This window comes from Mustela nigripes, chromosome 3 (genome assembly GCF_022355385.1).
Source record: "Mustela nigripes isolate SB6536 chromosome 3, MUSNIG.SB6536, whole genome shotgun sequence".
Taxonomy (NCBI): Eukaryota; Metazoa; Chordata; class Mammalia; order Carnivora; family Mustelidae; genus Mustela; species Mustela nigripes.
The window spans coordinates 46,492,692-46,519,988 of record NC_081559.1 but is presented as its reverse complement, the minus strand read 5'-3'; the positions used below and the strand labels follow the sequence as shown (position 1 = coordinate 46,519,988).

The window sequence follows — 27,297 nt, the reverse complement described above, 5'->3', positions numbered from 1 at the left end:
AAAAAAAAAAAAAACTGAAAAAAAAAAAAAAAAAAAAAAAAAAAAAACCATACCACTCCCAGAACAGCTGTGTCCCCCCACCTGAGATGTGGCCCTGTGGCCTTCACACTCACCTAAGGACAGGTTCAGGACGTCAGGGCAGGCCAGGTGAGAAGGCTGCTGCTCCACCAGCTCGAACATGGGCAGGGCACCTCCAAGCAATGACAGCTGTCAGCAGACAAGGCCGTTAGACACAGCCATGGGGGGTGTGGCGAAGCGCCCCCCATCCAGAGAGATCACACTGCTGGCAGAGGGAGCCGTGAGCAAGGACGGGGAGGTGGCCTCTGCTGGTCTGCGCATCATCAGGTCTCCAATCGCTCACACAGAAGGCGCCAAACTCCACATGCCACCTCCGCTCGCAGCCACAATACGGGCAAATCTGAAACGCCCTGCAAAGGCTCACAGCAAGCTCCGTGGCCATGTTCTCTGCACACGAGGCCGAAGCCACAAGCCACACTGTGAGCTGAGGGCCAGGTGCCAAGGGAGGCGGGACCCCAAACCAGAGACGCTAAGACAGCCTCCTGTAACCACCACCCACATGAGGGGACCTGCCACCCACCTGTCTGACTCGTTGGCACCAGTCATCAAAGTCGTCCTCAGTCTTACAGAAGAAGCCCTGGAACAGAAGCAGCCGTGAGCAGCACGCGGTGAGGCACACGAGCTGGCCACACTTGAGTGCAGGAGGATCTAGGTCTCTGCCCTCCTCTGAGGGCTTGGTCCGCAGCTCGACACTCCGCCCTGATCAACCAGGCCACGGAGGCCATGTGCAGTTTCATGGCCTGGCCATTCACATGCCACCAAAATCCACAGGGCACAGCACAACTCAAAAAGTGGGCCTCCCACCAGCAGCACCTAGACGAGGGGAGCCCTGGGTCCCACGCAGAGTCAGTGGCGATGGCGCGCGGCTAGAACCATCACACACGCAGCACCTATGCCAGGGACATGTTACTAAACACTCCAGGCGCCACCAGAACTCTAGGTGCGATCCCGGAAATGGGTGCCCTCTCCCTCCAGAGACCATCCGTGCCGCCCTGGCTCGGGTGACAGCACATGCGTGACATGCTGCTGGGAGACGAGAAGCCAGGATCTCCTGAGGAGCCCACATGCAGCCCTCCTCCTGTCAGGCAAGGATAGGGTAACACCTCCTGCCTGGTGTCCGCATGCCCACAGCCCAAAGCACTGCCACTCTAGCCTGCACTGTCTCCGTGAGCACCAGCCTCAGTCCACTATGGAGCAGCGCTTACAGCCCCAGGAATTCAACCCTCCAAGGCACGGCTCCACCCACCACCCACCTGAGGACGAGACACAAGACGCACAGATCACAGGTCCAGAGAGCTCCATCGGGACCAGGATCTACCTTGTCAGGGACTTATTAGTTAATCACTCCCTGAGGGACACCATTCCTTCCAGGTGTTTCTGACCCCCATCCCCATCAAATGCATTTTAAGAATACATAGGTTTACACAAATCACAGCCCAAAATTCTACCTTGTAATCAGAGCAAAGAAGCTCATTCTTAGAAATCATCTGCCAGATACATTAAGTCAAAAACTCCAAAGTCAAACTCCAAACCCCAAAAAGGTGATGCGGAACAGGGAGTGGAGCAAACTGCCCCTGTGTTGGGGAGGCCACTAGCTGTGAGGGCCAGGGAGCCATGGGGGACCACAAAGGCTGAAGGCCCCAGGCGCGCACAGGAAGCTAACAGACATTATTAAAACCTTCTGTGCCCTGTGCATGTGAAACCACATCAATATGATACTTCCTCCAGTGCGCTGAAAACAAAATCATAAAATCGGAGACCCTTCCTTCCCACCTGCCCACGAGCTCCCATGGCCAGGGGAGCAGGCAGCACACAGCGGGGGACGCACCACAGCAATGGATGGGTCGAGCTCGCTGATGCCCATCCTGCTGGGCGGGTGGCGGCAGTGGAAGCTCTCGTCTGGGATGAAGCAGCTGTCAGTCAGCTCCACCGCAGGCTGCGTCGTGTGCGGGTCCAAGTAGATGAGCTCCTCACCTGGGAAAGATGAGCAAGTCAACGGGAAGGGAACAGACTGGGGTCCCACTCCGACGGGCCATGTGGAAATCCACCTGCTCACACGCCACGTTGGGAGACAGCAGGCATGAGATGGGGTGGGAGCCAGACCACTGCAGGGAAGGAGCGTCCTCAGGAGGCCAGCACCGGCTGGGCAGGGATGTAGACCTCTCACAGAAGCATGCTGCTTCTACACCGGACACCCAGGGTCAAGCCAATACCCTCACGATGTTTCAGTTGCCAGCAGGACCAGCACTCACCCACATAGCCTATGAAGTAGTGAGCGCTGTTGGGCTTCCCTCCGATCACTCCCAGGGACTGAGGCATCATGAAGCAGCGCTGCAGGGCAGAAGGGAGGCGGGCAGCTGAGCACACTGTCTGGTGACCACAAGCCCATGTGCCACACGAAGCCAGCCTCCTCCCCGGCCAGGGCCTGACGGGGTGGCAGGGGATGGAGAGTGAGAAGACGTGGTCCCCAAGAGCTTCATCAGCAGGTACCGTGCAGCTGTGTCCAGGAAAGCCCCACGCAGGCGGTGGGGCTGTGGAAGGCACAGTGAGGGGCTATGGGAGGAGGTACAGACAGGGGCGAAAAGCACCCATGCACAGGGCAGAGAGGTGTGCGGGGCGGGGGGGCACCACACTGAGACCAGTGCCGCTGGGGCCTGGGGGCAGGGGAGCAGAAACTGCAGAGTGAGTGTGAGGGCCAGCAGGAGAGGTGGTCAAGACCACTCCACTCCAGGAGTCCACAGGGCGGTAGGTTGGGGGGGCGGAGAGGTCAGAGGGTAGAACGGGCCAATATGGCGACAACAGCAGGGTTTTAACAAGAAGCAGTATTTCGGTCCCTCTGCTGGTCAGCGAGAAGGCCCACCTTCAGCGTCTCCACATAGGCCTCGTTGATGTCAGTGAGCCCCAAGCGCAGAGGGATGAGAAGCACCAGGGGTCTCCATGGTGCCGGCCTGTTGGTGACCTCCGCTCCCGCCGGGAAGCCATTACAGTGCCGGCTGGAATCCGTGGGAAGTGCGGTGGCCCCCACACAAGGAAGGCTGCCCCTGCACAACCTTCCTGGAAAACAGAGATGTGCTTTCAAGCGCTGAACAGAAGCCGACAGAAGCTCACCCAAAAGGAATAAGCGTGTCATTACTCAGTCAAGGGAAACAAGTGTAACGAAGTCAAGTGCTTCACACAACCTGAATCTGGAAAACAAGTCTAAGATGAATCCTAACACCCACAGAAGAAAAAAAAGAAAGAAACATTTTCTACGCATGTTCAATTTAAAATTGTCGTCGTGAAACAGTCTCAAATGAAAGCAAACACACACCGCCACGCATCTCGGGCAGCATTGAGGCCAGCGCCATGGCCATGACAGCAGCATGCGCACTGGCCCCACAGCTGGGACGCCATCAAGGAACAATCTTACTCCTCCCTTGTCAGTGTGGAGACAACTCGTATCTTCTAAGCGCACTGCTACTCTTCCATCAGTGTGCTACCCTGAGGCTGGCGGTGGGGACAGGGACATTCCAGGGGCCCCAGCCCAGCAGGCACCCAGGCCATGGTTTCTGAATACCTTTCCCTGCTAAACGGAACCAGGGCTCTTCAGAGAAACCACTGACCCCAGGCTGGGGAAGAGAAAGGACAAGGTGGGCCAGCCACCTTGCTAGCCAGTAAACCCAGCAGGAGGGATGGTTACAGAAACCACCATTCCAGGCAAAAATCCTCGATGTACTTTCAGTATTGCTCCCGGATCCCCATTAATCCCCATCAATCACAGGGAGGCAGAGACACAGCCTGAGCTATGACTCAAGCCTGGTGACCCATGGAAACGCCACTGACCAGCCTCCTTCCATGGTGCTGAGGACAGCCGCCAGGCAGTGCTCTCGGCCAAGAGGTCTCCCCAATCTACCCTGACGAACCAAATACAGAGTGTGGGTCACTGTACCAAATGGGCCTGACCTCTTGAAAATGTCAGTGCTATGAAAAAGCAGGAAAATAAACCAAGATGGAGAACTTTCCAGATCAGAGGAGTCTGCACAGGTGTGGCAAGCACATACAACCCCAGCTCCTTGAGCACAGGCTGGAGTGAACAAGGGAGGGCCAGGCCAGCCAAGCAGCAGGAAGGCAGGTGTGCTGACCACCAACCACTGGGGACACAGGAGGGAGGCGGATGGCTGCATGAGTGCGGGACTGGAATTCCTCAGAATGCACAGCTGGAAAAAGAAAATGGGGGTGGAGGGACTCCCTGCCGACTACACCTTCCTCACCAGCAAAGACCCTCACATTGATCGGCTCAAGAAATGATGGATACAGGGCCCACGGCTGCACTTAGGGGACTCACCGAGGCTGCATGTGGCCAGTGACATGGCAAGCGTCCAGGAACCCACGGGTCCCTTGGTCATGTTCCCTTCACATTCCCACCATGCACAAGCTCTCTCCAAGCCAGTCCGTGACAATGGCCACATACCATATAACTGCCCAGCATGCCGCCCCAGGCCCACCTCTCTTCAGAAGCAGTTTCCTACCACTACTTCATCTGGATGCTTCCCCGTGTCTGTCTCTGACTCTGGAAGTGCATATCTGAGGAACCTCCATTTAGAAAACCAGGAGGCATTCAGGTTTGAAAACGCCAGCTCCAGCACAGGGAGGCTGACCTTCTGTCCCTCCTCGGTCAGCTGTCCTCGCCTCCTGGAAGTTCCAACCACAGTCTCCTCTGCCTAGGGTCTGCACTACCTGCACGCTTCCTGTGCTGTACCTCTCTGAGTGTTGTCTCGGGGTCTTCTTCCATCTCTAACTCCTCCCCATGTTCAAGGCCTTCCCAGTGTCTGCCACGCTCATGAAGCTCGAAAGCCATCCAGGGAAAGCACCGGCAGAGGCTGCTCTGGGGGTCCTAGCTAGCCCCCCAAGGAGGGTGGGCACATCTCAATCAGCAAGGCTCTCCCCACCCAGCACCCTTCCCCTGAAACAGAGAAGGCGGAAAGCCCGCACTTTTACCAGGGAGCAGCTCCGGACACGGGGACAGCCCTGGCTTGGCCAGTACTGGTTCTCCAACTTTTGCTTTGGTAAACTGGAGCCTTCTCTCCCACACCTGTGACCCTACGCAGCTGAGACTAGAAAAGTGGCTGCTCACCTGCCTTGGCTGAGGCCTTAAGTATCACCTCCCCAGCCCCCTGAGGCTTCTAAAGCCAAAAGCAATTAGCACAGCCATTCAGAATCCCCTCCACCTACTAGTCACCTCACTAACCTCACTAACCTATGCACAGGCCCTCAGGCACTGTTTCTGTCCCAGCGTCCTTGCTGGTTGTATACTGACGCTGTTCTTCCTAAGTCATCCCCCTGAGGAGCCTTCATCGCTTCTGACTCAGGAGGGGAGGACTCCAGGGCCCTGACCATGGCCGTGCAGCCACACACACACCCCAACCATGAGACTGTTACATCTGCAGGCCCGGGCCCTCCTCAGAACAGACCCAGTCCTCCTCAGACAAGACCAGGTCTGCACTGATTTCCAATAGCATGGTTACAGATGACCTAAGATGCCGAGAGCCAGGGGCCATCATCTGGGGACATGGCTGAGTCTCCTCCAGGCCCTAACCCGCACCTCACCCTGGATCCCGCAGGAATGCAGGCTCTGGAAAGCAGCCTGTCCCTCACTCCTTCTTGGCACAGCATCGGTGACTAAAACTTCAGCATGCCTGGATCTTTCAAGTTTCCCACGGATCCTTCCAGGAAGAGGAAGAGAGCTATGCTCCTCTATGCTTCCTGTTACACCTTGGCTAGAGACAGTACAGCTGAAAGCTGTTCCTGCCTTTCCTTGCGGTGCATGGTGCCAGGGAAAGACTGACCCAGCACACCTGAACAAGTTCTGGCAACGCGGATATGGCAAGTTGGGGTACAATGTAACCCAGCTCTGCAGAGAGTCCGGGCCCATCCCCTAAGCCTATTGTACAATGGATGAGAATGAAGGATCCCCTGGCCATGTAACAGGGCACCGACCTGCATGCCACTCAAGGCCCCTCCGTGGGCTGGGGAGCCGCTCCCTGAGTCCCACTGGCTACAGCCCCTGAGCTCTTGTTCACTTACTGATGTCCTCCATCACCACCGTGTTGTCCATGGCTATGTGGACTGCCAAGGCGCTCCAGGTGTCGAAAACAGCCAGTTTCCTAACAGAAAAGAGAGGACACACCAGTAAGCTTTCACAACTCAAAGACCTCTCACTTCCAGGGGCCAAGTAAAGGAGAGGGCAGCAAATGCTCCCACAGGTTTGCAGATGAGAAAGATCACAGCTGAGACCTTCAGGGCTACAGATGAGAAGAAAGCCAAGGCTGCGGCCTGCTTCTTCCCACCTGGGCCCAGTGCTGCTTCCATTACGTCCAGCTGCCGCATGGGGACAGGGTCCCTGGCACAGGAGCCCTGGCTTCAGGGCGTTCTTTCCTGGGGAAGGGAGCACAAACCCTGTCTCAGCTATACCACGGCTTCTGCCAGCCCAAGCAGGCCCAGCATCCTCATGCCCCTTGCACCTTCACACTCTGCTCCACCTCACCCCAAAAGTGACAGGCTGACAAGCAGCTCAAGCCCCACAGAGAGATCTGCGGTTAACAACAGTAACTGGCAGCAGAGAGCATCCAAAAGCTTGAGCCTCTGCAAGACAAGTGAGCAACAACCACAAGTCTAATGGGAGAACCTAGTTCATCTGGGGACACCCGTGAGGGGCACAGGGCGTCAGGGCCACATAGAGCCCCTCCCCATGGGAAGGTCAAAGTGGTGCCCAGGGGAACACGTGCAACACTCTGCCAGTTGACTCACTCTCACGCCTGCTGAGGGCCAGGTACAGCGGTGAAACCCACTGACACACAAGACACAAAGCAGCCCCCCAAGACACGGACAGTCCAAACAAGAGGCAGGCAGTGGGTGGTGAGCACAGCAGACAACAACAGAGCAGTAGTTGGGGCACTACCAGTGCAGGTGCAAGAAGGCCTTGATGCTGGGGAAAGGCTGCAGCAGGTACAGAGGCCCTGGGCAAGGCGTGTGCAAGGAGCACAAGGTACAGTATGCCTGGGACTGAGCACAGGGGCAAGCAGTGGAGACAGAGCCGGATTGGGAGGCAGAGCCACGTCTACCTGCAGCCTTCCCTGGAGTCATCTGGGAAGCCCCAGGACAATTCTAGTAGAAAAGGGGCAGACAGCCACCATGTATTTTATGAAGATGACACCTATTGGTATTTTTTTTTTTTAAAGATTATATGTATTTGTGAGAGAGAAAGAGGGAGAGAGCAGGAGTGCACGTATAAGTGGGGGAGTGGCAGACAGAGAAGCAGGCTCCCCGGTCAGCAAGGAGCCTGATGTGGAACTCGATCCTAGGACCCGGGACCACAACCTGAGCCAAAGGCAGATGCTTAACTGACTGAGCCACACAAGCATCCCAACACCTATTGGTATTTTATTTTTATCTTACTTTTTTAAGGTTTATTGGTTTAGGGGCACCTGGGTGGCTCAGTGGGTTAAGAGCCTGATTCTGGCTCAGGTTATGATCTCAGTTCCTCGGATCAAGCGCCATGGTGAGCTCTGTACTCAGTATGAAGTCTGCTTCACTCTCTCCCTCTGCTCCCCACCCACATGTATACACTCAGTCTCTCTAATAATCTTCAAAAAACCCTCATTGATTTAGAGACAGAGTATGTGCACAAGTACAGCATCGGGGGGGGCAGGGAATCTCAAGCAGACTCCCCACCAACCACAGGGCCCAATGTTGGCAGCAAGGGGCTCGATCCCACCAAAATCAAGACCCGGATGCTTGGGGCACCTGGGAGCCTCAGTGGGTTAAGCCGCTGCCTTCGGCTTCAGGTCACAATCCTAGGGTCCTGGGATCAAGCACCACATCAGACTTCTTGCTCAGCAGGGAGCCTGCTTCTCCCTCTCCCACTGCCTCTCCCCTCCTCCTTGCTCATGTTCTCTTTCGTTCTCTTGCTTTCTCTCTCTCTCAAATAAATAAATAAATAAATAAATCCTCTTTATTTAAAAAAAAAGGGAGAGATGCTTAGCTGATGGAACCACCCAGGTGCCCTAACACCTATTTGTATTTTAAAAGAGCCTCGAGGACATCGAAGAGAAAAGGAAGACCAACAAGGAGGCAGAAATGGGTTTTGGACCGTGGTGAGGACAGGGAGGTAACAAGCACTGGTTAGAGTCCAGACCCAAATGAATGAGGTGTGTTGAAAAAAAAAAACCAGCATGACCCCAGTTTTTTTTTCTGAGTTCCTGGAAGGACAACACTGACATTCCCTGTAGAACGAACAGGCCGGGGACAGGGAGAAGGGTCAGCTTCTGGTTCTGGCTGTTAGGCTGACATGCCCCTCGGACATCTCAGGGGTGCTGCTGAGTAAGTATCTGGACCCGAGTCTGGGTACAAATCAGTACTGGGTGGGGGGGGGGGGCGTTGACTCTCAGAACTGCACCCTGTAGACCACAGCTCATGCTGCTGCTGGCAGAAAAGAGAAGCGGCCTAAGGCCAACTCAGCCCCGCAATGCTCTTGGAGGGGAGATGACAATGGAGCCATCGCCATCAACAGGGACAAAAGAGCATGACTGTACCACCCAGGGTTTCCTAGAGAGAACATCTGCACCAAGAGCCACCTGCCGAACAACTGAGTAAACAGAGGACCAAATCTTGGCATTGGGAAGGGACTAGATGGACAGCAACCTCGAAGGAGCTGCTTCAGAGCAGAACTGGGGACAGCAAAAGCCCACAGACCATAGGCATGCACACAGACCACACACACAGGCCATGCAGCCACACCACATGCACAGACCACGTGTGCAGTCCACGCAGACCATGCAGACAACTCATGCAGGCACACACAGGCTACACATATGGACTACACACGCAGACCACACACTGACCACACAGGGAGACTGACCGTGCAGAAAGACTCTGCTTCCAAGGTGTGCAGGGCTGGACCCAGGGCTCTTAGGGGCATGTGGTAAGGGCTGAGTAAATGGGGGAGGGGGCAGGGTGAGGGGACAGAGAAACCATGGGCAGACTTGAGGAAGGTGGATTTGTAAAAGAAAGTAGCACTCTGGCAGGTCCCCAGCAACCTGCCAAGAGAGGCCACGTGGACAGGGCAGCCCTTCACTGCAACTGTGGGTTGTGGGGAAAGGGAGAAGGGGTAGGTTCAGACACCAGGAGCAGGGAGCCTGGGTTACAAGGAGCAGGGGACAGAGGTTTGAGTCTGGATGTGGAAGGAAAGCCACAGGGTCCACTGTGGGGAGAAGGTCGGCACAGAGGCCGAGGCCCACGGCACCCACACCGCACTGCTGTCACTCCAGACCAGTTTCAACCTCCAGCCATGTAACAGACACAGAGGCCCCATCCAGCAGGCACTATCCGGATGACGACACTCCTCTATGAGGAAACATCACGGGACATGACCACCTCCAAGGACTCTCAGGAGGGCCATGAGGGGAAGTATAAAAGACCCCTCAGACTCAGGAGAGTTTGAATCCACAGGTCATGCTCACGCCACCCCAAGGAAATGGGAGGGATAGGACTTGGCACATACTTGAGCACCTGGGCAACAGTGTTGGGCCCGTACCACTGGCCGATGGACTTGCCCTCGCCAACTCCCATTTGTGCTGTAGGAAACAGATGAGATTAGTGACATGTGCCTCCCCCCGTCCCTCCCCTAAAAGAGGCCCATCTTGGCAGCAGCACATAGCAGCAGGAACACTCCACAGGAAGCCTGGACTGGCACGCCTCCTCCCCGCCTCCAGCAGGTGCTCCTGACAAACTCCAGGACACTTTCTCCGAGAGGGAGAGAGGCCACCTCAAGGGTCATCCCTCACTATAAGCCAAGATACCAGCCCTTCAATAAGGAGTAGGATAGAGGAAATTCAATGAATCAAAGTTATATCTTTACTTCCTTCTGTAAGTGAGGACATGATGCTCAAAACAAAGGAGCATTTACACTTAGTGATGGGCTCAGAGAGGGATGACCCCTGGAGATGCTGTCCCACCCGCACTGCTGCTGCAATGAGCAGCCTGCACCCCACTGTGGCCATGCACCCCCCCAACCATGCCACGGCAAGGCCCCAGGTCTGAGCTGGCCTGGCCCATGCCACAGCCCCCGGTGGCCACAGCCAGAGGGACCTACAGCTTCACACCTCACACACCCGAAACCAGAGAAGCGCTCAGGGAAAACCAATGACTTGGCCTGCTCTAAGTAGCAGGGCCTGACGCACTTAGCAATCTCCCACCTATCTGGTGAATGGAGTAGTAACTATCCTTCCTGTCGATGAACGCGTTGAGGACATTGAAGTAGCTATCAGACTGCCTCTTCCGCTGGGTCCACCTCCAATCTAGTGGAGAGATGCAGAAATTCAATTTTACCAAAAGAGGAGAAAGAAGCCTTTACATTTCTAAAACACTCAAGCCACAGATGATACCCTTTTCTGAACCTTTCTAAAGTTAAAAGCTAAATTCTCTAGGATTTCCAAACACATACATGCTAACCCATCAAGATAAACCCATACAGCACAGAAAACAGTTTCAGTGATATGAAGATCATTTCTAAAACATGAATGTTCATCGATATTCTTTAATGTCACTTTTTAAAAATCAATGAAAACCTGTGGGTTGCCGCTCAAGAAAACCCTGAACGCTAGTCTGCATGCAGTGGGTAACCTAGGCCCCCAATCCTGTTGGCTTCCAACAGGCTGTGACTCACCTCGGCCTAAATGGCGGCACACCAGGGCCTGGGCAAAGATCATCTGTCCGCAGCGCAGCATGCAGCCCCAGCCTGTGTCCGAGGTGGGGCCAGTGCCCCCTGTCATGGTGAATAAAGACAGAGCCCTCGCCGTCAGATGGCCCAAAAGCTCAGGAGTCCACTGGCAAGAGGCCTTGGTCCTAGTATGCTGGGATCAGCCCTATGCCGCATCAGCTCCGTCTCAGAGGACAGGCCATTTAGAACCTGATCATGCCAAGTGCACATTTATTGGGCAATGACACGTCCTGCCAACCCCTTGAAAGTGGCAAAATACATGAACAGTTAGTCTGTCACAGAGAATTAGATTGTCTGGAAAACATATGGAACACACTAAGTCTCACAAGTAATCGAAGAAAATCCAAGTTCAATAAGGACAACCTTTCTCCACGCACCGGAAGAGCCAAGCTGCATCTGCTGGGAGCTTGGCCTGTGTGCAGGAGGGCGGCAACACAAGCCTGGGCAGGCCAGTAATAGCCCTCAGCACTTCAAGCACACGCGCCCTGGAGCCCAGCCACATCATGCCCCCTGCCAGGGCCCAGAGGATACCCATCCTGGGCACTAGAATTCTGCGGGTACTCTGAGACTGGCCCCAGTGCGACAGGAGACATCCCAATGTCCAAAGGCCCAATGAGGTGAGAGGTGCGAGGCGGCGCGGGAGCAGAGAGGCCAGGGCCAGACCTCGGAGCGGCAGCCCCAGCAGACCCCATACTTCCCTGCAGTGCCACCAGAGGTAGCCCCTCCTACAAACGCCCCCAGGGGCAGAGTTGGGGGCATGCAACAACTCCTGTTCCCACCAGCAATACCTGCCAGCCATCTCCCCATGGCTGGGAAGGAGAGACTATGTGGGCCCTTAGTGGCAGGCACCTTGCTCCTCAAGGACGTTCCCAAACACTACAAGGCTCCTCTAAGCCCGGCCCCGCTCTGTGCATCCAGACAGTGACCTGCAGGACAGCGATGTCCCTGCACCAGTGCCCAGCACACCTCCATGACCAGGTGCTTCCCTGTCTCCAGGGCTGAGCACAGCACCTGTGGCATGAATGGCATCCCGGAGCAAAGCAGACAAATGCCATTGTTAGGTGGCCTGTGGTGGCACTGGTCTAGTCTCCCTACCCCACAGCACTCCCCGCCACGACCCTGCAGCCGTACCACATGCCCCTCCCTTCCAGAGAACCCAGGCTCACATCTCTGGGCAGAGCCTGATGGAGACAGGCCACCTGGAAGCTGCAGCCTCCTGGTGCCGACCCTCTGGTCTCAGGTTCTCCAACTGACAAAGCTAGGCTGAGAGCTAGGGCCCCTCCCCGTCCATCTCCAGGGCCAGGACTCTGAATGGGACTTACATCAGTGCAATGTGAAGACAAGGCACATCCAAGCGGCCCTTCAGGTCTCCCTGCAACTAAGTGCGGGACACCGCAGAAAAGGTGATGACGTGGAGCAGTGGCCTCCAGATACCCTGGGCCTAAAGTCTGAAGTGCACTGTGACAACTGTGACCCAGGACACTGTTCCAACATACACACCGAAGCCTCCTGAAGCCACACGGTGCCTCACTGTGGAAACCCACGACTCCACACTCCATTCTGCTCTCACTTTGAAATGCTACTTGTGACTCATTATCCTGACTCTGAGGTCCCAGTAAGAAACTAAGACCAATAGTCAGAAAAATCCCTGCCCTCGGGAGAATCGGGATTCCTGGGTTTAGATCCTAACTCTGCCACATAAGGGGCAAGACCTCAGCTGGCTTAAGTCACTAGGGTCGCCGTGACATCAGAGATGAAGTGGCAAGGACCGGGCATCCTGCAACATTATGCGTCCGACCCGTCCTACTTTTAAACCCTGTATCTATGAGCACGCGTGGTAGCCGATGGCATACTTACCAATGGCTGGGAAGTTCTTCCTGTATGTAAACCAAAGTCTGGATGCCACATCGGACAAGATCTCATCCTTTTCTAGGGATTGTTTAAAAGCAGAAAACATACACAGCCTTAACTTTGTAGATCATATGATACAGGAAGTTAACAGATAACTATTATTTTATTCCCCCAACATGAGAGCACAACGGGCTCCAACATGGCTAATACCTGTGAAAATGCTGTATTTTCTACCCAGTATCCACACAGGCTCTGAGGTCTCCGGGAAATCTTCAAACTCAGCAAATCGAAGAGTGTCGTAGGTCAGAGTAGCTATTGAAACCAAACACACATTGATCCCATTTTTATCATTTCATAAAACAACATGAAAGATCATTTCCAGCATTTCCATGTAAAGGACTCCATGTAACTCTGTGTCTCGGCAGGGCAGTGACAATCACCAAAGACAAAGCAACTGTAAGCAACAGGGCAGCAGCCCCCAAGCCTCACCTTCCAGCCGACACAAGGACGAGGCCAACGGTGCCAGGCCCAGGGCAGGAAGCCCCTGACTTCAGTACTAGTTTTAAACTTAAACTTACAGAACAAAAGTAATCACTGCATCTCAGCGTGCAAGCTGAACAGAAGGTGGAGTCAGCGTCCCCTTGGAGCAGGTGTCCAGAGACCAAGGGGAAGGCAGGGACTTCGGGGCAAGAAACACAAACTTGGGGATGGTGACAAGCAGCCATGGAGGGACAGGTACTATTCCTGGGTGGGACACAACCCCTCAGAAACAGACACACCCTTCTGCAAAGTCCCTGAGACTCCCTGTAGCTGTTTTTGCTTCAAGATGCTCCTAGAAGAGCATGGCCACCAGCTCTCACCTCCTAAGAAGGTGCTCACAGGACCTGTGCACCATTTCATCCTGTGCTGTTTCATTTAAGAAGCCAGAGAGGCCCAGTGTCCCTCTCTGTCCTTGGAAGCCGACTGAGGAAAACCTCTCTACACGGTTTCCAGACTCAGCAGAGCACAGACCAGCACCTGCGAGGCAAGGGGCACAGGGTATCCTGGGTCCCCCAACTCTTCAACTGCTCCTCACAGAACCCTAAACACACAGTTCTCACCTGCTGTCGCTCAAGCCTCAATGGTACCTAGTCACTAGTGCCCTCACCTGCAAACTGCCCAGAGAACTTTGGAACATCAATTATAGTAGTTTCTCCCACATCTGAATTTATTTTTTGACAATAGCCCCACCTTTTGGTAACAATGATGTATTAATTTTCAAAAACCCAAAGACTAAAAAAAAAAATTATTAAAAAAATCATCTGCAGCTTCATACCTAGCAAGGAATCTCCTTCCAGAAGTCTCTGCATAGATTGGTGAAGGAAACCATACCATACCTGTGATTTCCTTGTCTCTACTCTCTCAACGATGATGGTCAGTCCACATAGACACAGAGCTCCAGCAAACATCTGATGGTCCCACAGCACCCCATGGCACAGATGTCCAGGCCATCGGTAACTCCCGTGCCCTGTCGGGGTGCTCCTGACATACCCTGCGTGAGCATCCCTGCGTGTCCTTCTGTGCTGTGCATAACCCTTGGGGGTGCTGGGGCACAGTGCTGGTCCTAATGCCTGCAGTGAGGTCCAACCCTGGCTCAAGCAATGTCCAACCCTGGCCCCTTGACCCCTCAGTGTAGAAACGTCCTTATTCATAAAATGGGGGGGAAAAATAACAGGATGCCCTCCTAGTGCAGCTGCAGAGTATCCATGAAACCCTTCCCATGAGGTGCGCACACCCAAGCTGGCAGACAGAAGGGCGCCAAGGTCAGCCTGGGTCATTAATGCTGAGGACACAGAACTGCAGGTTCAAAGCCATACAATTTTTACTGCACCCGAAAGACTAGACTGGGCGCACAGCTAATTCTCAGGCCCAGGGTTGGGTGAGCAATGCTCCATGAACAAAGACATCCAAAGAAATCAAAGACCCTGCATTTGCTACTTCAACAATTCTCTGGTTGTCAGGAGCCCAGATCCAGCTATGCCTTTTCTTCTTTTCACCTGAAACCTGACAGCATCAGGGCAGTCCTGTTGCTTCTAGAACCAGCTGTGCTGCCCAGGGTGCCCGAGCACGACAGTGGGTGCTGGGAGCTGTCACCCACCCAGTTTCACTCAGGGGCTCTGCTCAGTGTGTCCAACTTGCCTGTGCTTCCTCAACACCAAGCACACTGCTCTATGCTTGGGGACAATCAGAGTCCAGGTTTCTCTCCCCCTCCTTCTACCTAAAATTACTTGTTTCTGCCCATAATTATCAATGCTACCTTTGAGTGAATTCAAGTTCCATGATCTCAAGTAGCTGCACACATCATGGTGTTTCTGTTACTTCTCTATTTATAGGACCCCTGGGCTTTAATTGATATGTAGATTCAAACCAAAACATTTACTCTCAAGGAAAAAGGATGCAAACGACCTTGACTCTCCTGCCCTACTGATGCCCAGGACCCTTCGAAGGCCACCACTGTAAACGAACGATGCAGAGATTGCTACCAATCCTGGAAGGCTACCAAGTGCTGTGGGTGAGTATCTCGTGTGTGCTCTGTGCCATAGGGGCACAGCACTTGTCAAAGAACCACAGCCCCATATCAAAGCTGGGACGCCTTTGAAGTAGAGAGGTAACAAAATGCAAAGCAGGCGTACTTCTTAGGTTTACTAGCAAACTTTATAGGCAACCAAGCCAACTTCAGAGGGAAAAAAATAAGAGGTGTTCTATTAAGTTAACACTTTATCACCAAATTTTATACAACAGCTAACCAAATTATGGGTTGTGTGGCCTCAGATTCTTTACCGCATCAGCCAAAACCATGCAAGGAGACACACACACTGTCATTCCAAGCAAAGGAACAAACTACCAGGAAGTGACCCCAGCTCTTACTAGAGTAGCAGGGACCTCGAAGTGACGGTACACATATGTCACCTGTGGGTGACTCCCATGCCCCTATGTCCCCCAAGCACCTCACATCACTGCTCCTTCTACCTCTGCCCCTCCAGCTGACTGCTCGTGCGAGCCGCTCCCCCCTGAATCCTGCTTCTGTTGGGTGCAGATCCCGTGTGTCTCTGGAACTAGCTGCAGACACAGCTACCCCATGGCCCGGCAACTTCCTCAGACAGGGACTGTGTTCCTGTTGGTCCTCGGGGACGCTGTGCGTGGAGTGTATGTCCATCATACCCACTGAACACAGTCCCCACTGTGGGCAGCCCGAAGTCTGACCCTCACTTAGTGGAGACCTTACTGTGCCTCAGTTTTCTCACTGGTAAGATGAGAATAGCTGTGTTTCCCTCAGAGACAGTGTGATGAAACGTGAAAAGCTTTGCCCCACGCTGGGCAACAGTAAGCATGTTTTGGGGTGGGGTTCCCTGGGAGTCACTGGAATAGGTAAGTTCGTGGTGCCACAATATGCAAGGAAGACCAGTCTCCGCGTTCTGTAACAGGTGTGGCACCCAGTGCGAGACACACAGGAAACTCACCCAAATACATAGTCTAACTCACTAAAGCAGAATGTAGCCAACAAGCCTGTCTCCCAAGCCTGGGCTTTCGGGAGCAGAAGCCAGCCATCAGTGACACCTCACCAGCTAGCTCAATGTCCTGAGGTTTCTGCCCTGGTAAATGAGCACACAGAGTCCCAAGGACCCGCAGCAGTTCCAACCAAGAAAGCAAGTGAAGGACTTCTCATCCCCGTACAACCAGCAGAAAGTCTTGACTGGCCTTCAGTGGCTCTGCCCAGCCCAGCCTGCAGCAGGGGACAGGACACCTGGAATGAATGCCACCGCCCCAATGCCCTCAGGGCTCCTGCGGACAGAGGCTGCTCACTCAGCGCAGGCCCCCTGCATTAGACCAGACCACCGAGCTCCAGGACCTTCTGGGCCGCACTCCCCAATGGTGCTCTCAAAAATACCATTCACTCCTGACACTCAGTTTTCAGTGCTATGAAGATTTGGTTTTGGAGACAGAAGAGCCCACTTCCTGGCTGTAGGGTGCATGGACCTGGTCCCCCTGCCACAAGGTGGGACACAGCTGCTGCTCTGCCCATGGGACGGGAACACAAGGCCAGGGACAGGTTCCAGCCACATGTGCAGCACCCAGCAATGGTTTCCAGCACTTCCTCATCCTCCTTTTCCTAGTATTCCAAGCCTCGTTATCTATAAAATGAAACTAACTCTCCCTTGCCCTCTACACAACGCCCCTCTTATTGTCGGTGTTAATTTAGTCAAAACACATATTAATACTTGTGTAGAACAAAAAACATTACAGAACACCAGGTCAGAAAACAGCTGAATAGAAAAACTAGTACTTTCCTATTTTAAAACTAAATTTCACAATCAGTTACATCTGCACAGATTGCCCAATACAGAGGAGTCTCAGACTCACCTCCAACTCTCTGCTCAGACTGACAAGCTTCACAGGGGCTGGAGGCCAGCAAATTCTGCATCCTTCCCAGACAGGGTCACCCCAAATTAATTAGGACTCAGAATAATTTCATCATCACCACACATGGTATCAAATCATATGTGCAGTTCATATACTCCTGAGTGAAATGAGATCAAATCTCAAAAATAACGCCAGTCTCCAGACTCCAGGTAATGGTTTTAACTTCCACTAAGAGGACACAGAGGACAAGCAAGACTGGCAGATTTTGGCCAACGTAAGAACTGATGCTATTTCAGAGGCACTCTCCCTCATTTGGTCACCTGGGTCCCAGACACCTGATTTTCCACATTTTCCTCCAAGAGGTCTCTGACCACACCCACAAGAGAAGCAGAAAGCCCTTTAATAGTATGGCAATTCCATTAGAAACAAATATTTTAATATTATTAATCTGGCAGAAAAAAGCATCACTTTTCAAAGATATTCCCTCAACCACCTATAGCTTCTGAGAGATAATGCTTCGTAAATAAAATCAAAAGAAGGGTTCGCCTTTCCTTTAGAAAATGTTTATGTATGGGGACGCTGGGGGGCTCAGTCGGTTAAGCATCTGCCTTCCGCTCAGGTCATGATCCTGGGTCCTGGGATACAGCCCGCACTGGGCTCCCTGTTCAGCAGGGAGTCTGCGTCTCCCTCTCCCTGCTGCTCCCCCTGCTTGCTCTCTCTCTTTCTTCCTCCACCAACTAAATAAATAAGATTTTTTTTTAATTTTTTTTGAAGATTTTATTTATTTATTTGAGAGAGAGACCGTGAAAGAGAGCAAGCGAGGAGAAGGTCAGAGGGAGAAGCGGACTCCCATGGAGCCGGGAGCCGGATGCGGGACTTGATCCCGGGACTCTGGGATCATGACCTGAGCCGAAGGCAGTTGTCCAACCAACAGAGCCACCCAGGCGTCCCAATAAATAAAATCTTTAAAAAAAAAAAAAAGGAAAATGTTTAAATTTAGAATAACAGGTTTTCAAGTAGTTACTTTTTAAAATCCCAAACAATTTTCATGAAGATGTTGGCAGTTCAGTTCTGAATGAAAAGTAAGGAAGAGAAAGGAAAAGCGCCCGGAAGGTCAGCTACACCAGAGACCTAGAAAACACTGCACTTGTAAGCATACTGCACAGAACACCACACTGAGCACACTGTTGCCCTGCAGGGCTCAGCAGCCCCTTCACATCACTGCCACCTTATACACTAACAGACTTTCTAAACTGAAGTACTTGTAGTGCAGGAACACGTAGGTGACATTAATTCAAGTTCTGCTTCTTCGATTACCAACCATATGCCAGACACAGCTGAAACCCTGGAGATGCAAGCTTGAGATATGGCTCTGTCCTCAGGGATGGACAGCACAGTCATGTTTCAACTGAGGGCACCCACCAGCCTCTTGAGCCCAGAGTGTGTTCTCACACACAGTGCTGGGGGCTTGGTGGAGAACACAACCAGCCTGCAGTCCATCTGCACCTTCTGGACCTGTCTATGCCAGCCAGCAGCCCTGGGTGCCCCTCCTGGGCCCCTTCTCTTTTCTCCTCCTCTCAGACCCTCAGGGACTCATCCAAAGCAGCTTTCCACACACTTCCACTTCAAGTCCAGGCCGACGCCCTCAGCTCCAGCCTGTGGGCCCTAAGATTCCCTGGACATCACAACAAAGATGTCTAGCAACAGTCCGCTCATACAAAACCAACAGCTCCCCCACCAAGCAAGACCCCCAAAGTCTTCTCCACCAGAGGTTCTCACTTCAGGCCATAAACCTCAGCACCATCTTCAACTCCTCCCTCTCCGTGCCTCCCCTCAACCCATCACTTCCAGCCTATACACAATCCTGACGTCTCAACCCTCAAATACATCCAGAAGTCAACCTCCTCTCTCCACCCTGAGCTAAGCTTCCATGGCCTCTCACTTGCCTCACTGCAACAGCCTCCTAACCGGGCTCCTTGTTTCTGCCCTTGCCCCTCTGCAGGACATGCAGTATGTTCTGGACAGAGCAGCCAGAGCCAGTCTGTGAAACATAGGTCCAGTCACATTACTGCTATACTCAAAACCTTCCAAAGACTCACCAACTCATTGGGAATAAATTAACACCCCAGTCCTCACTATGACCCAACCAGGCCCTATGACTGGGCCAAATCTGTCTCTTTGCCTTCAGCTCCTACTTCTCTCACCCCGAACTGCTGCATCCTGGCCACAAGGGCCAACTTGCCCTTCCTCCTGCACTGCTTTTGGGTCTTGGTCAAAACTTACTTCTGCCTGCAGTGAGATTTTTTTCCTGGTTATTCCGGGTATAACTGAAACTCCCTCTAGCTTGGCCCACATACTCTCCCACATGAACCACATGGTTTTTTGTCTATTTTGTTCCCTTCTCTAGCCCCAGGGTCTAGAACAATGCCCAAGACAAACCTCTCATTCAATAACAAATGTAGTTTATTGAATGGATCACTATAAAAACAACTAGGAGCTGCCCAAGACTTGGTCAAAGAAGGCAGAGTCTGTAAGGAGTCCAGGATCAGAGGAGGCTGCACCATTAATGAACCCTAAAAAGATGTAGAGCATCCTGTCAGGAAAACTTCTCCATCACAGCCTCCAAGGATCATATGTTTCATCAGCAGCAACAGCGGCCTTCAAATGCAAACACTTTTTTCCTACTCTGAAATACACTTCAACTTCAACATGATGATTTCCATTTTTTAAGCTAATATAACCAACACAGAATTGTGTTTTCCATCTTACCCAAGTCTCTCCTACGAAGTCTGAAGTATCCCAGCAGTGATAACTTCAAAGAAAACAGATAAATATTTCTATTCCTTTCTCCATCCCATTTCCCCAGGAAACAGCAAAACACTCTGTGATTTCTTTTTTTTTAAACGAACTTCGCAAAACACAATCTGGTTAACATGCTTCTCTGGGAGTCAAGATAACTGTTTGCTCCAGCCAGATGCCACAAGTCACTGAAATACTGGCCATACACGTCTGCATTCCAGTTTCCACACTGAGATTTTGGCAAATTTAAGTTGCCGCTGCCATGAGAAGAAAGACAAAGCAAACAAAGCTATCCAGGATGACAGGTGGAATTACATCAGGTGGCGGTGGGGGACGGGAAGGTGCTTGAAGGCAAATCACTCCCTACAAGGAATGAAAGGACTAAAACTGTCCCCACTCTTGGTGGGGGACGAGAGAGCCGGTGTCACAACACTTTCAGGGCTACTGAACAAAGATCCAGAACAGTTTGCCGGCAACACGTAAGGGATGTCCCCGCTGGAACAAAAGCACAATGAGACAGACCAGAGAGCCACACATGCACATATCCCCACGTGTACACGGGCACACACGCACACATACGCCCTCCCACCCGCCACATACTTCGCATCAGGACCCCAAGAAGTTAAGATATGACGACATGAATCCAGTTTCTCTCTTCAACCACGAAAAAGAAGCTTGCATGATGTACTGGTCACTGAAGTAAAAAATTTCAAAAAAAGCTGCGTGTTCTGTGAGTGTTGGGAGCACGTTTCTCGCCATCAGGCTCCCGATGTAACTTCCAAAGAGTTAAAGAGCTTCCATTCCTTAACGTTTGGGGCGTGGGCTGGCGGCAGGCACAGCACTCTCCCGCCGCCGGTTCTGGAGCTAGCTCCGCCCGGCACCCCCCCGCCCGTCTCGGACAGCGCGCTGCCCCTGCTCGTCCGCCCCAGCCTTGGGCTTGTCGCCGGGCGCCCGGGCGCTGCGGGCGGCCCTGAAAAAGCGCCGAGACACGCAGACAGCCCACTGTCAGACCCGCGCCGGCCTTCCCACGGACGCCGTCCCCGCCCCGCTCCGCGCTGGGGCCGGCTCCGCCCCGCGCCCCAGCCCGCACCCACGCCGCACTGGGCAAGGCCCCGGCAGCAGAGGGGCCAGGAGGGCGTCGCCCGCCGGTAGCCCTGCGCCCGATCGGGCCCTCACCTGCATCCATCTTCCCTCTCCGGCCGCCGACTGAACAGCGGCGTCGCTCCGACGGTTCCGCAGCGCGACGCGACGGGCCGCTGCCGGGGCCAATCCGGGCCTAGCGGGCGCGGGCGGGGCCGGAAGTGTTGGAGGAAGTGCACGTCCGCCATCTTGGCGTACGGCGAGGCCCAAAGCCCAGGGCTGGGCCCGCGCGCCCGGCTCCCGGGCGGCCTGCCCGTTAGCTCCGGGCACCCCGACAGCGACCCGTGGGGATTGCGAAGGCAGACGCGGGCGGGCGGTGGGGCCACGGGGAGGGCACGCTAACCCTTCGTGCGCCCCGGACGCCGGCGCGGCCATCTTGCCGTACGGACGGCCCAGTGCGCCATGCCGCTGTACCGGGCCGCCGGCCCAGGCCGCCCCCGCCCACCTCCGACGCCGCGAGCTGCGGGCTGCGCCCAGCCGGGTACTGGGGAGCCCCGGCACGCCGAGTCCCGGCCGGGCGGCCGGACGGCCGGGCGGCAGGGCGTGCGCCGCCATCTTGCCGTACGGGAGCCGCGGCGGCCGGCTCCCACGTCCCGCAGCCGTGTCGCCGCGCGCCCTCCCCTCGGGGCGGTCCCGCTCGCGGCGCGGCGCGGCGAGGCGAGGGCCGGAGCCTGGCGGCGGCGCGGCGGCCTGAGGCCCGAGATGGTGATCTGCTGTGCGGCCGCGAACTGTTCCAACCGGCAGGGCAAGGGGGAGAAGCGCGCCGTCTCCTTCCACAGGTAACCGGGCTCCGCCCGCCGCCGCCCGGCCCGCCGCCCGCGCGGCCCGCCGGCCACGCCCCCGCCCGGCCCGGCCCGGCTCGGCCCGGCACCGCGGGGAAACTGAGGCCGCGCAGCCCGGCCCGAGGCGGGAGGGCCTCGGTGCGCCGGGCCTGGGGGCTGGTCCCGCGAGTGAGTCAGCGCCGGGCGCTGTGTGACCTTGGCCCGGGCCGCCGTCTCTGGGCCGGGCGTCTCGGGCCACGACGGCCGGCGCCCCCACTCCGCGGCTCCCGGCGGCCCCCCGCTCCCCAGCCCCTCATCCTTCCGACCCCCGGCGCCCACCCCACGCCGACTAGGAGATCACCCGGAGGCCATCCCTCGGCCCCCCGGCGCCCACCGTACAGCCACCACCACCGCCCTCTCCCCCCAACCTCGCGGCCACCCTGCGCTCCATTGATTCGTGCTGGTACCACCAGTCTCCAGTGTGTTCTGGAGACGCTCTTGGGTCAGTTGTCCTCTTGCATTTGCTGTGACTTTTGTGCTCTTTTGATCGCGAGCGAGCCTGCCTTGATTTGTGCCATCGGGAGTGTGGCTGAGCAAACGCAGGTTGTACCTCGGGACGGACAGGCGCTCCCACGAGCTCTGCCACCGGCAGGGTCCTCGCCATCGCAGGGAGAAGTGGCCCTGCCGCGCTGCGGGGCGTCCGGGGACATCCTGCCTGGGGCAGGGCGAGGCCGGCTCCTCCGCCGCCTGCCCGACGCTTGCTGGGGCCCTCTTGGCCACTTCTTGCTCGGTCGCCAAGACAGGGAGAGGGCTCTGCTTTCTCTGTCCCGGTTCCCTTCCTGAGGGCTTCAGGAGTTAAGCCTGGAAAGCTTCCTCGAGGGCATTTCTGTTGTGGGTTACAGGGAGTTAGCTTTTGGAGACTCTACTGGCATGTTACCTGTAGCTTCATTGGAAATTCTCAGTGGTTTGTTCTCTCACGCTGTTACAATCTATCGAAGGAACTGGTAATACATTGTTTTGGAGGCCAGCCACTGTGCTTTCTTGAGTTTCCTTCAGAGCCTTTCCTTTCAAAAGCCAGGCAGACCGCCGCACAGAAGGCTGTCCTTGGCGTTCACAATGGTCTTCGCTGGCATGGGGCAAAGGATGTGCGAATTGGGGTCTTGGAGAAGTGGGCTCCCAGAACATTGAGGAAGTGTGGAAGGTCATGTTGCACAGAGCTTTCTGGGGAGTTAGTATCTGTCTGGGTCCTGGTTCTGGTCCACAGTGGCCACAGGTGGGTTAGAGGACCTCAGGTGAGTAGATAGCCCTCTGGACTAACCACCCCACCCCTGCATAGAGTTTCCTTCCCGTTTTCTAAAGAGATCTTGTTTTATTGAGAAGAAGTGATTACTAAGTATCCTATTCAGTACTTTCCAAGAGCTGGTTGCTTTTTCAAAAAGCAGTTTTCCTCCTGGCACTGGGACTGTAGCAAGAACAGGGGACTACAGCATTTGAGTCTGACCTCCTCTTAGCTCAGCTTCTTGAGTCATGGCTCAGGCTGGGCTCAAGCACAGAGGCTCTGGCTTCCTTGCTCCCCCTCTGCGGCCCAGGGCCAGGCCTGGCTTCTGAGCAGGGGAACCAACCACCCCTGCCTTAGCACCCAGCCTGCATCAGAGGCACACCAGGAGGGTTGTTCAGCTGTGTGTTTCTAGCAGCTATTTCCAGGGCTTCCTGAAGGCTTTCCTGTTGTTGGGTGCTGTCCTTTGTGACCTCTTGTACCGGGCATTGACCAAAGCCTGAGAGGGGTTACCTTCATCCTCTATCTGCCCTACCAGTTTTAAGTGCCTTAAGGGTGGGCAGTGAGCCTGTCATCTTTCTGTCTCATGCTTACTTCCAAGTAGGTGTTCCTTAAATTTTTACTAACATTTTAAATGACTGAAGTCAATACAGGATCGGGTATTTACAGAAACACTTGTTTTGCCTTTATAGTTGATAAATTTGGGAGGAGACGTGCAAATATTTTTTTCTAATTCTGTTGTCATTTTGCCTACAGGTTCCCCCTAAAGGACTCAAAACGTTTGATCCAGTGGTTAAAAGCTGTTCAGAGGGATAACTGGACCCCCACTAAGTATTCTTTCCTCTGTAGTGAACACTTCACCAAAGACAGCTTCTCCAAAAGGCTGGAGGATCAGCATCGCCTGCTCAAGCCCACGGCGGTGCCCTCCATTTTCCACCTGCCCGAGAAGAAGAGGGGCACCGGAGGTCATGGCCGCACGAGGAGAAAGGTCACCAGAAAGTCCTCAGGGGGCCTGAGGGGACACGCGAGCGGGTCAGACGGGAAAGGAGCTACAGGTTCATCATCGTCCTTAGGGGAAAACCCAATGGCCAAGCCAGGGTCCCGAAAGGCAAAGCAAGTTGCACTGCAGGGTGAGACTGCCCCCAGGGCCTCCCAGGATGCCGCCAGTCAGGAGCACACGCGGCAGGCCCCGGAAGGAGCTCCAGGCGATGGTCTGGCCAGCGCGGCGGCGGCGGCGGCGGGCAGTCAGGGAGAGGCAGACACGTCTGCGGTGGAGGCCAGTGGTGAGAGCACCGCCACCGCCTCTGATGGCGGTCTGGTGGATAAGAGCGGCATTTCCGTGGATGACTTTACCCCGCCAGGGTCTGGGGCCTGCAAGTTTATTGGCTCACTGCATTCTTACAGTTTCTCCTCCAAGCACACTCGAGAGAGGGCGTCTGTGCCCCGAGAGCCTGTTGACCGAAAGAGGCTGAAGAGAGACGTGGAGCCTGGCTGCAGCGGGAGCAGCTTGGGGCCCGACAAGGGCTTGGCCCAGAGCCCCCCGAGCTCATCACTCACCGCGACGCCTCAGAAGCCCTCCCAGGGCCCCTCTGCCCCCCCGACAGACGTCACCCCGAAGCCAGCAGCGGAGGCTGTCCAGAGCGAGCACAGTGACGCCAGCCCCATGTCCATCAACGAGGTCATCCTGTCAGCATCAGGCGCCTGCAAGCTCATCGACTCGCTGCACTCCTACTGCTTCTCCTCCCGACAGAACAAGAGCCAGGTGTGCTGCCTGCGGGAGCAGGTGGAGAAGAAGAACGGCGAGCTGAAGAGCTTGCGCCAGAGGGTTAGCCGCTCCGACAGCCAGGTGCGCAAGCTGCAGGAGAAGCTGGACGAGCTGCGGAGAGTGAGCTTCCCCTACCTGAGCAGCCTGCTGCCCTTCAGCCGCGGTTAGTACCAGAGCCTCGCACACCCACACGTGGGGATGGGTTGCGGGCTGCATGGCCCATGGTTCCCGAGCACTCCTGCGTGTTACAAGCGCCCGGCTGCCTCTGGAGGAGGCTCCGCTGGTCACTGTATTTGGTAGAGGGGGAGCCCCCGTTGCAAGCTTCCTTCGCTCCGGGGCACTTGAGGGGCATCTGGAGCCGTGAGGGTTCAGCCCGTGAGAGGGGAGGCATTCCGTGGCCGCCGGGCGAGCCCCTTGCTGCGCTGTGAGAGCCCCTCGCTGCGCCGTGTCCCATGGGGACCGCAAGGCCGCTTCCACTCCATGCCTCACGCTCACCCCAGCGCTAGCCCCGTCAGTGTCCCATTGCAGAATGTAGACAGAGCCAGCTGTCGGAAGAGTGGTAGGAGGGTCTGAAAATCACGGGGAGTTTCTTTCTATTTGTATTTTAGTGAATATACATGAAGTTACATCATTTTGAACATTAATAATTTCCTTAAAATTTTAAGTGTCTCTTATAGTAGAATATATTCATTCTAGAACTTAAAGTACTACAGGAATATATGGGCGAAGAAGTGGTGAGAGTCGCCATTTCTCACCTCCCACCTTTTGGTCTTTTTTAAAGTTTCCTATGTGACTTATTTTCTGTGCTTTTCATACATGTCATTGTACTGATACTGATGGGTTGGGTACATATCTAACCAACCCATTGTGTGTTTATTGGCTCTGTTTCAGCTCTTCTTCTTACTACTTAGTGCTTGTAAAAATTGGTTTTAAGATATTCTTTGCATTCTGAGTATAGTATCTTTTACCTGCTGTGTGTCCGTGAAGGATGTTCGCTTCATCTGGATCACTATTTGTCTTCCCCGACATAATGAACACTCCGGGGGTGGGGGTGGGAGGCTGTCAGTGTGACAGGATGTTCAGGACCTCCTGGACCCCTGGGCAACCACCCTTAACACAACCAAAAACAAAAGTGAAAAAAGAGACCCATCCTGTGCTTTTCCGTAATGCACGGTGGGGGAAGGACCCCTGCAGTGGAGGACCCCTGAGGTACTGGTCTGCTAGCATTTTAAAGCTGTTTTTATAGTTTCTCATAGCAGATACTACTTTGGTACCTTCCTCTGTTCTTCTTGGTCAGACTTCCCCAGGTCTGACGCGGTCACAGGACTTTCCAAACAGCTAACCCTTCGCTCCATCGAGCAAGGCCGCATTGCTGTTTCCACTTCATTAATCCTCGCTTCTTTCTACTTGCTGGTTTAACTCTCTTGTTCTGGCCCCTGGAGGGACGCGTTTAGCTTCTGTGTGTGCAGCTTGTGTTTCCTGATACCTGCCATCCAAGGTGTTTCGCTGCTTCCATCCCACTGGTCCCCACGAGGATTTGTCTCATGCTGCTCTCATTGCTTTTTGTTTCTGAATATTCGGTTCAGTCCTTACTCCCTTTTTTAACAGTGATTTAGAAGGGCTTGGAAGTTTTTCAAGTGGATGGATGGGTTGTGGAAGGGGAGCTAATTTTTGTAGGGTTTTTTTTTTCCCGACAGATTCAAATATTCTATTTAAAATCGTATTCTTTTTTAAGTTTCAGCATAATTAGCATGCAGTGTTGTATTAGTTTCAGGTGTACAATAGAGTGATTCAACAACCGGAGACTAGACTCCGAGCTCATCAAGATAAGTGTGTTCTAATCCCCTCACCTGTTTCACCTGTGGCCCCCTCCCCTTTTTTGTGATTACTTGTAAACTTTATTGCTTTAAGGCCCAGTGATTTGGTCACATAAAGGTAGCTGCTTTGGGGGCTCACTCTTGGGATTTTGTGCTGGTTGAGACTCAGATTGTTTTTGTGACTGTTCATTGTGGTTTGAGTAGAAATGTATCAGCCCCAGTAGTTGGTCATGTTGTTTTCTGTGCCTCTGAGCCTGGGTCCAGCTTGCACATCCACAGATCTGTGCTGTGACTTCCTGAGTCCCTTGGTCCCTGCCAGAGAGCATGGAGTCTGCTGGCCAGCTCCCTGCCCTGCAATAGATGCCCAGGTGTTCCTGACTATTATTAGCATGGAGCACCCCTTTTTTGTCCCCATTGAAGTGTGACTTCTTTATGTCCTTATTTTCCGAACTCCTTTATGGCCCTTTATTTGTTAGCTGTATTTTAACTTGGTCTGCGGGTCTGTGTTTTTTATAGAGCCTTTGAATCCATTTACCTGGGATTATTGATTATTTGGAATCTGTGCCTATGGTTTTACTTTTTTAATTTGTTAGGTTTTTCTCGTCTCTTTTTCTGCTCTTCTAGTGGGTGTCTTGTCAGGTTTTACTAAGGAT

The 27,297-nt window shown here is 54.1% G+C and overlaps 2 protein-coding genes across 3 annotated transcripts in view; one reads left to right on the top strand and one right to left on the bottom strand.

Moving 5' to 3' along the window:
• The window catches only part of ATG4B (autophagy related 4B cysteine peptidase), a 24,305-nt gene extending 2,875 nt beyond the window's left edge, over nt 1–21,430 (bottom strand). The window contains 13 exon segments of the mRNA XM_059393939.1: nt 114–207; nt 599–655; nt 1,907–2,052; nt 2,331–2,409; nt 2,939–3,132; nt 6,142–6,221; nt 9,617–9,689; nt 10,311–10,412; nt 10,781–10,879; nt 12,692–12,763; nt 12,896–12,997; nt 21,062–21,096; nt 21,098–21,430. Of these exon segments, the coding sequence (XP_059249922.1) occupies nt 114–207; nt 599–655; nt 1,907–2,052; nt 2,331–2,409; nt 2,939–3,132; nt 6,142–6,221; nt 9,617–9,689; nt 10,311–10,412; nt 10,781–10,879; nt 12,692–12,763; nt 12,896–12,997; nt 21,062–21,096; nt 21,098–21,213 (1,249 nt within the window). The 5' untranslated portion in view covers nt 21,214–21,430.
• Nucleotides 21,431–21,655: 225 nt separating this feature from the next.
• THAP4 (THAP domain containing 4) overlaps nt 21,656–27,297 on the top strand; it is a 40,118-nt gene continuing 34,476 nt past the window's right edge. The window contains exons 1-2 of one of the 2 annotated variants that reach the window (XM_059393936.1): nt 21,656–21,804; nt 23,819–24,990. In XM_059393936.1, the coding sequence (XP_059249919.1) occupies nt 21,728–21,804; nt 23,819–24,990 (1,249 nt within the window). In that variant the 5' untranslated portion in view covers nt 21,656–21,727. Of the gene's footprint in view, nt 21,805–22,147; nt 22,289–23,818; nt 24,991–27,297 lie in introns of those variants that run through there. The other variant, XM_059393937.1, reaches the window with a different exon arrangement.